Source organism: Chiloscyllium punctatum, chromosome 13 (assembly GCF_047496795.1).
Source record: "Chiloscyllium punctatum isolate Juve2018m chromosome 13, sChiPun1.3, whole genome shotgun sequence".
Classification (NCBI taxonomy): Eukaryota; Metazoa; Chordata; class Chondrichthyes; order Orectolobiformes; family Hemiscylliidae; genus Chiloscyllium; species Chiloscyllium punctatum.
In genome coordinates this window covers 90,876,348-90,888,349 of record NC_092751.1, presented here as the reverse complement: position 1 = coordinate 90,888,349, position 12,002 = coordinate 90,876,348, and the positions used below count along the sequence as shown (strand labels likewise).

The 12,002-nt window shown below is 43.9% G+C and overlaps 1 protein-coding gene across 2 annotated transcripts in view; it reads left to right on the top strand.

Moving 5' to 3' along the window:
* The first annotated feature begins 325 nt into the window (after window positions 1-325).
* Window positions 326-12,002, top strand: part of drgx (dorsal root ganglia homeobox) — a 14,869-nt gene continuing 3,192 nt past the window's right edge. The window contains exons 1-7 of one of the 2 annotated variants that reach the window (XM_072583199.1): window positions 326-786; window positions 1,650-1,755; window positions 3,078-3,143; window positions 4,402-4,502; window positions 5,543-5,644; window positions 7,633-7,805; window positions 7,906-8,018. In XM_072583199.1, coding sequence (XP_072439300.1) covers window positions 3,086-3,143; window positions 4,402-4,502; window positions 5,543-5,644; window positions 7,633-7,805; window positions 7,906-8,018 — 547 coding nt within the window. In that variant the 5' untranslated portion in view covers window positions 326-786; window positions 1,650-1,755; window positions 3,078-3,085. Of the gene's footprint in view, window positions 787-1,649; window positions 1,756-2,716; window positions 2,930-3,077; window positions 3,144-4,401; window positions 4,503-5,542; window positions 5,645-7,632; window positions 7,806-7,905; window positions 8,019-12,002 lie in introns of those variants that run through there. The other variant, XM_072583198.1, reaches the window with a different exon arrangement.

The following is a 12,002-nucleotide window of genomic DNA, read 5'->3' as shown; positions in this document are numbered from 1 at the left end:
AACCTGATGGAACTGATTATTCGAGTGGGTGAGGATGTACGCCACTAGGCTTCATCGATGGAGATTCAAGCTTTGAACTGCACGAGGGTAAACACGCTCCTCTATTTACTGTTCCTTAAATAATTGGATAAAGCCGACCGCCCGTGGGACAGGTAGAAGCTGCATTGCAAACAGCAGCCCCGGTTTCTCTAGTAACATTCCCAAGCGGACGCCCCACATTACTCTGCGTGTGTGTGTGTGTGTGGGGCGGGGCGGGGGTGGGGGGGTGAGTGGTACAATGAGCTCTATTCTGATTTCCAACATCCACAGCTCTTTGGGGTTTGTGTTGAGCTCTATCACAACCTGCACTGACGCTGATGTGAAGGCACCCATTCTGCGGAGCTCCGAGGACGACACTGGGGACGCTCTTTACGAGACACGTGCACCTTGGGGGACCTCCGAGGGCGGAATCACTCACAGAGGGATTCCCAAAGGCTCGTGGTCACATTCGAACGACTGACATGTTTGGAATCCATTGCAATTCACAGCCGAGCTTCCTCTTCCCCAGCAAGGGCTCCTGAAGATGCAATTTAGCTCCAATACTTCAACTCGGGCGATGATTCGAACTAACAAAAATAGTTTGTATTTTTTCTTATAAAATCGGCAATGATTCGAATGGCATTGCCAATGGTCTTCTGTACCTGGTCTGGGCCAACACGTTTGATCTTCGTTTCAACCAGACATATTTCACCACATTTTACAGTGGTCATATTTTACAAAGTCCCCAGCTGCAGCATGGTTGTGTAGGTAAGTTGGCAGTGGAATGTTCGCCTTAACTGTCCCGTACTGACTAATTCCAACAATCCCAAAGCCACGCTAACTTTCTGAGCGAGGAAAAGCGAGCGGGAGGATTTATTTGCTCAGTTTTAACCGCTGACCCGTGTACCCCAAGCCAATTAACATTGTGAGGCTGCAGGGCACCTAGAATAAAGAGGTTAGATGAAATTAAAGCCAGTCACCTTGACTAATATGCTACTTATATTGAGGAGGCGTGTAAAAAAAAATAGTTTGTTCTGGAAGCTCTCTTTTCTAAAACAAAATGAATGAAGTATTCCTTAGAACAATTGTGGGAAATGATTCGAATGTTTCTAAAGATCACACAGAACTGTTTCAGTAGTTGTGTCTGAACATAAAGATGTTTTTTATGAATAAGGTATATTTTTAAAAACATAAATTCCTTAGAACAATTTGAGCATATTTATATACAACACACAACGGATACCCTTTTCTATCGGCGCTTGCCTGTTTAAAATTAGTGTTCACAACCAACACAACATCTTCCAGGACCAATTGCTCATCTTTGTTTTGTTCTGGCTGCGGATGAGTCTTGCCTCCTTTTCTGCAGGCTGCTTGAGTGTTTGCATTGAACTTCCCGCTGGAGAGAGTGCAGGACCGAGTGAGTGTGTGTTAGATCAGGCCGGGAGCCGGCATGCCCTCTGACCACTGTACATTCCGGGAAAGGTGTGTGTGGAGGGGGGGGGGGGGGCGGTGGAAAGGAGTGGATCTCTGTCATTATTATTATTTAATTACCACTTCCAACACCAAACATCATTTTCTTCGTTCGATCGGCGGAATTGAGCTGTAAATCATATTAATACTTCTCGTTAAAGAGTCGAGGACTGGTGACCCAATGAACAGCGTGGATGAGGTGAAGATTCACGTACGAATTCTCTGCAGGCCAGTTCAGACCGGCCACTGGATTACTCTTGCCTCACGGTAAGTTGCCAATAGCTCGATACCTCTGTTTTCCTTAAAGCCCACATGGCCAGGACAAGAGGGAGGGGCTGGGGCGAGGCAGGAAGGAAGGGAACCCCTCTCAACAGTTGTCTGACTCTGAGCGTCTTGCAGAGGTCATAAAGCAACTTTATTTTCTGCGGTGTATAAATTAATTACACGCATTTAATAACCAAGATATCATTACGCTCACCCCCTCCACCACCCCTTAATATCATAAAGGCTTTACGCCAGGGAAACGCTTAATAGGGTAGGGGGTTGTAACAGCCTATTATCCTTGTGTAATGCTATTACAGAACCAATTATGCACCATTATACTTGCTGGGTTTTTTATGTGATTTCCCCATCTCTAAGTTAAAAATCTCAGCCAGTACTTATTTGCAGAAGGTGAGCTGTCTTGTCCCCTCTAATGCGCTTGAGCATATGTTGATGGATTTTAAAGCTCCCCAGTCCATTGTATATGGAGAGAGGGGGAGCAAAATAAATTGCTGGAACTCCCTCCCCCCTGTTGGGCTGGAAGTCAAAATTTGGGGACGCGACAGTGAGAGAGGGAGTGAGCGAACGCCTGTACTTCTGCTAAAGCCTCACTCACATTGTGGAACAACCCACCGATTTCAAACTGGCAACGGTGCAATCCGAGTGTGAGATCAGCAACAATATTTCTCCTTTCAAGTGGAGGCGTGGAGACTGGGGAGGGCAACCATCAGCAGCAGCGCGGATGTCTGCTCGCGTTCCCCGAGAACCAGCGGCAGGATATTTTAAGCAATGTTTTCATTTGGCGCTCCGAAGAATGAACGAGAGAGTGGGGGGGAGGGGAGGGGAGGGGAGGGGGGGGGGGGGGAGGGGAGGGGAGGGGGGGGGGGGGAGGAAAATTCCGCTCTGCTCAGAGAAAGAGGGAGAGAGAGAGAGAGAAATGACGTCCTGGACCACGTGCACATTTTGGCAAAACCCAAGGGACCTATCGAAGTTACTCACAGAAGACAACGCTGGAAATAATTAGATTAAGGCCAATTATGCGAGAGATTATAAAAGCAAGTTGCCGAGCGGTTGGGCATGTTAGACAGATAAAGACATTTGGTCAGATCCTTGCTGATGGCTAGGTAATCTCTGCCAGGAACCCTACTCCATCCCAGCTCCGCTATCTGCTCGGCTTCAGGTACAGTTCACAGTTTGTCTTTTTTTGTTTCTAGATTGTAGCGGAAGCAGATGTCAAATTGCCTTGTTATTCTCTCTCTCTCTCTCTTTCTCTGGCGGTCTAAACTTTGCCTCAGAAGCAGCTGACTGGCTCCTGTGTTTTGTTACAGACTCCACAATGTTTTATTTCCACTGTCCACCGCAGTTAGATGGCGAGTGTTACCGGACCAATTCCTGTACGTATGTTTAGTTGTAAATTCATTACCTATCCTCCGCCTGATCTCCTGTGTATAGAATGTATGACATATTGCACACACAGGCACACAATCGCAGACACCCGATTGAGGAACGAAGGCTGACAAAGTCAACACGAAACGCCCCCGTAATCTGTTTACAATCTGTTTGATTTTACCTTCGACATTATTCAAACCAGCGTTAACAGGCGATTCCAACTTTTCACATCTCCCCGTTTTAACGTCGTGATTTGCTGAGCCTGTAACTGTGTCAAACTATGTGCAACTACACGCGGTCGAGCATTGGGGAGGTAGCATTTCTGACAGATGCAACGTTGGCGGACAATCGACGGCGGCTGAAGCTTGTAACAGTTTGTTCCCACATCCTATGGATAGATTAGGGCAATGTACACGTCCCATCTAGGACCTTACGTTTTGTTATGTGTACCGTTATCATAAGTTTTATTTTAATCTGAAACCACTTGGATATTTTGTGGTACTACTGACACGTCCAACATTGCAATAGGTAAAGTCTATCGCATTGCTCTCCTGTGTTCTGCTGTGTTTTGGTGCTAGGAAAAGCGAGTGCCGGTCCCAGCAGTATATTGCCACCTGCTTCCTCCCTCTGTATATACATACACACACGAACCCTTTTTGTTTAGCCTGAGGGTTAAAATAGGCTTTTACCATCGCAGATGGTTGGTGTCATGCTTCTTATCAAAGCTTTGGGAAGGTGGTCACGCTCCTCCCTTCCCTAAAAGGTCTGCATCAATCTTTTATGCTGTTTTGCAAACAAATTACAAACAAGAGGAGCGAGTGGTGGCGGGGGGGGGGGGGGTGTGTGGGAATACTCACCCTCTGCCAGCCGGAGACTTGGAAGGTTAAAAACAGTCAGCAGGCGACGGACAATCAAATCAAACAGGGGCCAAATAGCCTTGAGGGTTGGCTTTGAAATATCCTGGTAAGGGGCTCGAACACTTAGGGCAATGATTTGAACTGGCGCTTTGTTTTTTTTTGGGGGGTGAGGCGGAATTCCAACCTTTGTAAACTGGACGCTGCTCTTGATAATCTCCCTCTTGCTGGAGTTGCCTCCTGAGATTGTTTGGTGAAGTCCTTCAGGTCTGAGGCTTTGCTTATTGCTGGGCGAATTTATAATATGCATCTGACTTAAGATTTACTTTTTTTTCTCTCTCTCTTTCGTTGTCCAGGCTTTTTTTTAATTTAAAAAAAAAACCTTCTCTTTGCATTTTTCCTCCCCCAGTGAGTTCCGGAGGGTTCGGCGGACACAGTACCAGCGATTTTGATGACGGTTTCTTACGTCGAAAGCAACGCCGAAACAGGACGACATTTACCCTCCAGCAGGTCTGTCCTGCTCCCCTGAGGGGCAAACAATGCTTAAAACTGACTGCCAAATTCCGGGAGAACATTAGGGCTCATTTTCCCCAACCCCACTACAAATTAACCCCCCCCCCCATTTTTTTTGAACGGAATGAAGGGCGTTGTGTGGGACTGAATTTTTTTCTCTTAAAAGCCAGACTTCTTCCACCGAGAGTTTTGATTTTGTTTTCTCCAGACTCCTGCCTGCAGCCAATCGAATATCACTGGCGGCCAACTCTGGCAAAGTGCGGATTTGATGAGATTTCACCTCAAACACAGCAAACTCTGAATGACCAGGCCATTGGCAATGGAAATTAAAATAAAAGCAAGCTGGTCAGAGAGAGAGAGAGAGAGAGAAGAATAAAACAAACCCTCAGCCGCTCGACCAGCTGCACAGATGCCTTTTTCCGTTTCTTCGCAGCGTTTGTGTTTCTGTGGAAACTTCCAATCCCAACTAAAAACCCAGAGAACCGCGGATGCTGTGAATCAGAAAGGCAAACAGAAATTGCTGGGGAAGCTCAGCAGGTCTGGCAGCATCTGTGGAGAGAAATCAGAGTTAATGTTTCAGGCCCAGTGACCAGTTCTGAGGAAGGGGCCTCTCGACCCGAAACATTAACTCTGATTTCTCTCCACAAATGCTGCCAGACTTGCTGAGATTTCCCAGCATTTCCTGTTTGTGTTTGTGTGAGAATCACAACTGTTTGCGGTGTTGACTGACGACTCCTTTTGGGTATTTTTTTTCAAAGATGAAATTACGCTGTCCTCTCTAAATCACTCTCTCTGAACCACTCTTTCTTTCTCTCTGACCCTTGCTCTGTCACCCTTTCTCTTTCACCTTCTCTCGTTCACCCTCTCTCTCTTCCCCCTTCCCTTTCCCCCCTCTCTCATTCACCTCTCTCACTCTCTCTCTTTCACCCTCTTCTCCCCTTGTCTCTCACTCTCAGCTCCTCACCCTCTCTCTCTTTCTCTCCCTCTCTCCCTTTCTCTCTCCCAGACACTCACCCACTCTCTCTCTCTCTCTCTAGTTAGAAGCTTTAGAGGCCGTTTTTGCACAGACGCATTACCCAGACGTATTCACCAGGGAAGAGCTCGCAATGAAGATAAATCTCACTGAAGCAAGAGTTCAGGTAAATCATCTTTTTAAAAAAAGCTGAGCGTTCAGACTTTACGCGACTGTCAGTGTAAAGTGCATATTTGGCTAGAGATAAAACAAATGAAAGACTATCTGTCATTTATGTGATGCACTTTAATAACGTCAACATAATGTGGAATATTAGATTAGGTTGATTAATCGGTCATTCATAATTAACTAGTGATAATGTTCTACACTAATTTGTCCGTGTCTCTGAGGCACTAAATTACATCAATGCACATCCATTTCCTTGCCTCGGAAAAAAAACTTCGAACTACCTTTTAAAATTGGAACCCAAACTGATTTTGAGATTGAACTGAATAAAAGCAGGAAGCTAAACTTGCAAGTCGAGTTGGCAAGTCTCTTAGCTGCATACATGTGGGCACTCAGGTCTGAATGTTGATGCATCAACATCCCCTCCCCTCCTCCCCATTTTAATACGAGACTTTGCACACCCGTATTTATTAATCTTTCAGATTTGCACAGGGTGAGATCTATGAGCCAACGTAATTGTAAGTATTATAATAGTTTGACTCGAGTCCCCGAGGGTCATGGTGCTATCGTTTAAAACACAATAAATGAAGCGAGATAATGGTATTCATTGCTCTAAATTAGGGATTGTAAACAGATTATTCTTCCTTAAACGGATTAAGGGATCCTGCTTATTAAATCTAGGCATGAAGCGGCGTTCACACGGAGGCGTGTTATTATTTTCGAATGGGATCCTGGTTTTGATATAGTTTGAAGTGCTCACTGAATGTCTACTGCTGGGGAAGGAGCTGTAGATGAAGATAAATGCAGCAATTAGAGCGCATTCAGGACGGGCGGATCACGACTTCATGCTAGAAGGTGTAAGGGTGAGATAGCAAATTGAGACAATTATTCTGCCAACACTAGCAGAATCTTTTGAATTGTCCTTTTATCCCCTGTCCCTTACTGAAGGCAAAAAAATAACTGAAAACAAAAATCACCTCCCCCCCCCCCCCCACACACACACACACACAAATATAAAACGCTGCAAAGATTCAGTAACCCACTAAAATATGATTAATGCGTTAGAAAGCCGAGCCTTAATCGAGGCTGATGTTGTCAAATAATCACTAAATAGGAAATAAACGACTTCATCATGCATGTTACTCAGAAGCAGGCTAACTGTCACCAGAAAGTCATTAAAATATGATAATGAAAAATTGCTCAATTAAATGTTGTTATAGCCAGCGACCTTCATTCAATTACGATGCAAGAAGTTGTCTGCATCTGGTCCACACTTAACTGACCCAAGTTTACCTGATTATAAAGTCATTAATATCCTTGTGGAGCTAACTGCGATTTCAATCGCCCACATATACGTAGCTGGTGGGGGGGGTGGGGGAGAGTTCTGAGTTGTGGAATCCCGGGGCAAAACCGATTGAATTCCAGATCATAAACCGGATCCCTATTTATTGCTTTTTGGGAGGGCATTGTCCATGAACAGGAAGACACCGTCTTTCCAGGTGTCGCAATGTGGAAACACAAAACCCCCTCGCTCCTGATGGGTTGACCGTTACAACGAATTGGGCTGGAGTTCTGAGAGAATGGTTGGGAATGGCAGAAAAAGGAGCAAGAAGCGATGGGACTCGATTCAAATCTTAGCTCTATCAGCTCCATCAGTATTATATTGCACTTTCTCAAAAGGCAACGTTTTGGACAAGCGCTTGACCCCTCCCTTCAAGTCCTGTATTTCCATCTAAGAGGAATCTTAAAGGTTAGCCGAGTCCCTGATTAACCCACACCCTGAGCATCAGAAATTACTCCAGATGACCACCACAGAGGGAGAGTTCCTCAGATGAACTGACGGTCCACTTTGTGTATTTTTTTTAAATGTAAGGATGCATTTTTTTTTCCATGAGCCTTCCAGCTCAGCGAGCAAACTTACACCCAGAAGCTCAATCTGAGCTACAGATCTTCTCAAAGCTGATTTTGTTAAAAACAATTTTCCGACAGGTTTGGTTCCAAAACCGAAGGGCGAAATGGAGGAAAACGGAGAGGGGCAATTCCGATCAAGAAGGTGGGAAGGAGATTGCAGCCGAGGGTTCGCCGCCCATGAGAAATCTAAATTCCCCCTCTCCCATGGAGCCGATTCGGGGCAAAAAGGAATCCTTGGAAATGCAACAGAAGTAAGGGGGGCGAATCTGAAGTTGGGGAGATGGGGGGGGGGGGCAGGGGGTGGATGTGTTTGGGTAATATGGTCCCGTTAATGCTGGGTTTGTCTTTCAGCCTCGGCAGGACTGTAGGCCCTTCGGCCCCTTTCTTCCCCTCCTGCTTGCCCACGACTCTGCTCAACACGGCCACTTACGCCCAAGCTCTGACGCAGGTTGCGACGCTGAAGGGTAAGTTTTAGTTTTTTCGTCCCTTTTTTTTCCCAGGTTCCTTTTCAGTTGCCGGCCGGGGGCACGACTCGCTCATCCAGCCCGCTGGAAAACCGAGGGGGTGACCTTCCACTTTAATCGAATGAAGCGAACTTTAGGACAAAAATAAAAGGCAGGAACAGGCGAAATGGGATCCAACTTTTAATGCAAACAGAAACAAAAAACTGAAACTGCTGGAAAAAGTCATGCCTCAATTCTGAGGAAGGGTCCCGGGATCCGAAACGTTAACTCTGGTTTCTCTCCGCAGAGCTTTTCCAGCAATTTCTGTTCGTGGGTTCTGATTTTCAGCATCCGCAGTTCTTTCGGGTTTTAAAATGCTTGTGTCAACAGGGCGGTCAAGGACGTGTGAACTTGGTAAAACAGCCCTGCATAGTTCAGCAACGCCCAGCCCCGAATGAACCGTGCTGAGATTCAGCTTTGAGCTGCCCGTCCTCTGTCCTCTATCTTCTGGACCCTCCCCCCCCCCCCCCTCTTTCACTGTTCTGAAAGCCAACTGTTCACAATGAACACTGAACAAAATACTCTCTCTCTCGTCCATTGAATCTGGGATCTGATGTATCCTTTCACGGCATTAAGTATTTATTTCCACCGGGTGATGTGACATAACGCGGTCTGCTTTTCACATTCCCTCAACTTGTTCAGTAGAACACTCCAACACATGCCAAAACTCGAGAGGAGTCTCTTTCCGACGCTGTTTCGGGGAGATTTGCGCGGAACCAGCATTCAGTAATGACTGAGAAAACAGGCAGTCCAACCCCGCAGACTAAGAGAGCAGTTAGGCTTCAGGGCAGATTTCCGATAGTATTCCTTAATGTAGGAAACAACCCTCTAGCAACCGCGCGACCCTGTTCCACCCGTCAAGACCCAGAAATGTTACCCACTGTTCATTCAATCTAGGTATTAGATTCCCGATCAACGCTGGTGACATTCGGAAACTGTGTGGATTTTTACAGGCGCAGTGTTCCCACTTTGTAATTCTGAGCATCAGCTATCTGTTGGGTTAATTTATCAAAATAAGCCCGTGAGACCTGTTACTCAGTCAAACAAAGTTTGGGGCAGAACAGATTTACTGTCGCACAGTGCGTCCTCACACGGGAATGCCTTTGGTTCTGGGTTCATCACACACCCATCAAGTATACAGAGTCAGTGGCAACCGGTATCATTGAGTGGCTAGTTAGTACTTGTGAAGCTCCTTCCCAAGTTTGAACAAGGTTCCACACCCATTCTCTAATTCAGAATGAATTCTGATAAAGCAAAATGGAGCAGAATTTATAGTTTTAACTCTCGCCACTTAGACAATAAAATTAAAACCCGCGAGAAAAGAGGAAACATTTAAAATATCAAAACAACATCATTAATTGTTCCTGAATTGGAATGAAGAGGTATAATTGTATTTCTATAAACTAAGCATGGCACAAGTAGAAATAGATAATCTTGTGTAAATCATGGTGCCTAGCGCTAGTCCCTTGCTGCAGGCTGAATGAAACCACAATATATATATTTTTCCCTTTGCTAACAAGTTTGATGTTAGCTTCATGTTAAATGCAAGTGACTTGTTTATTGTGTGGAGATGAACTGCAGACTCCTGAGTCCCAAGCTACACTAAACTACTAACAGATCCCTAATCTCTCCCAGATGCTGCCACTGGAGAAAGGAGGCACACGTGCAAATGTTTCATGTAACAATGGCATTGTTCTCTGCAACGTCCCATTGTACCTAATGAATAACTTTGTTGTAAGTGTGGAAAAACGTAGCCTCGTCTTTGGTCCATAGACTTGAATAAGACAGGGGGACTGGGCAGAATGTAAATACAAAGCAGTTTTATTCAAAACATCCTGACAAGGTGTTTTGAGTCTTCAAATGTCTCACGTGAGCCACATCTAGCAAGATGCCCAGAGTCAAAATAAAAGCAAATTACCACAGATGTTGGAGATCTGGAATGAAAACAGAGTGCTAAAGAATCACAATAGATCTAGCAGCATCTATGGAGAGAGAAACAGAGTTAACTTTCAACTCCCAATATGATTCATCTTGAAGCAACGTATGATTGTGATTATGCAAGTTAAATACATAATAATTTGATGCACAGAAGGCTGAAAGTTGGCTTTATATCCAATAGTTAAACATAATGAGCCATATGGTTAATTTAAGTGTCAATGTTAGATAAATGAAGGCTGTTTTTTTGTTTGGGAGAAGGACCATTTTAAGTCTAATAAGAGTCTACTCTACCATTTGAAGATTAGAGAAATAACAGTGCTCAGAGACCTCAATTTGCAGCACACAAGGAGTGAACACTGAGGACAGTTTTATTTTTGTTAACAATGAGAAACCCAAGTGAAGGGGTAAGTTTGCTTCTGCATCCAAATGAAGAAAAGATTTGATGATAAAATAGCAATATAGCTGACACCAAGTATATGGTGCTAATTTGGAATTATCTTTTCAAATTGAGTCTATATTTAATATCAAATAATTCCTCTGCATATCCTCTGCATAGCCTTATTAACACCAGACTGCAGCATTCATTTTTGTAAATTGATTTTTTTTTGCTGGAGTCTTCAAGAGATTTGTATTCTGACATCCTCAACTTTTTTGTTGAAATGTTAAATATAGTTTTGATCAAATTTTAAGATTCTTTCAAGTTTGACAATATGCAATACTTGAAAGTCTTTTCATCAAGGGTTTCCAATTCCAGTCTGGACCAGTCGACCATCACATTATTGAGTTGAAGCCCTCCTGTTCCTGTTGACATTATGCAGACTCACTATGGGCTGAGCTGTGTTTCTCCCACACATGCTGCGCAGGTAGCAAGAACTAAGTGCAAATCATGTGTAATTCTTAATGTATAACCTATTAACATTTGGCAACTCACACCTCAACTTGGGTATGACTTTGATGCTCATTCAGATTATTGGCATCATTTCTCCTTCCCTTTTATCTTTCCCAATCAGCGTTATCATAACACAAAATCCAATGATCCACAGGGACGACATAAATTAACTGGAGCACAAACATGCTCATTTTGGAATAAGCCATATAATGACTTCTGATTAAATAAAGTAATGAGTGTCTAATGAACACAAGAACACAGAGGTATTCAACTGCACTTGGACTATCCTAGTTTTCTGTCTCTGTTTCTATTCAAGGGCCATTGGGTTGCGCTGCATCATGCATTGGGTTTGATAATCTCTCCTGGTAATTACTGCATACATTTGCATACACTGAGTATGGCAGAAGTGGCTAAGCTGTGGCCATGAATCACATACCCCCCGATTCATTTCTATCTGTTTATATTTCATACTTACTGCTTTGTTCCTTTTGACTATCCTCTAATGGACCCACAGTGGAAAAAAGCTGGGATAATGCGCCACTTAAATTAAATAGTCATTAAAAATCTGCATTGTGGATGAAAAATAGTTGTTAGCACCGTGAGTTGTAGTGAAGAAAAAATATATTTGCGTTTGTTTGGTTTCTTTGACTTTATTCAAAATGTCTCTCAAATTTGACCCAGATTGGCAGTCCAGGATCTCAGTTTTAAAACTACTTCCATTCAAACAGCAAGTTTAAAAACCCTTCAGAATGTGGCCAAGAATGCAGTGCCACAGAGACACTTTGTTTGAACTCAGTGCTAGCATGCAAGCATGGCCTGTCCCAAAACTATCATTGGAAAAACTACTTGATGAGTCAAATCTTCATATTATACCATAATCACATAACGCTCCTAATCTTACCTGATGTTAATTTGAAATTGCGTTTTGATGTGGTAAGCCATGAAATTCTGCTTCAAAGTTTCTCTCCTTTAACTGACTTAGTGGGACTTTTCATTCCTGTTCAGTTTGTTTCTCTTTATTTCATTGGAGAATCTGCAATGATTTTTCTTATTGATCCTGTACCTTTTATCCCATATTTTCTTCCAAGGATCTATAGTGGGGCTCTCCCATTTCTCAT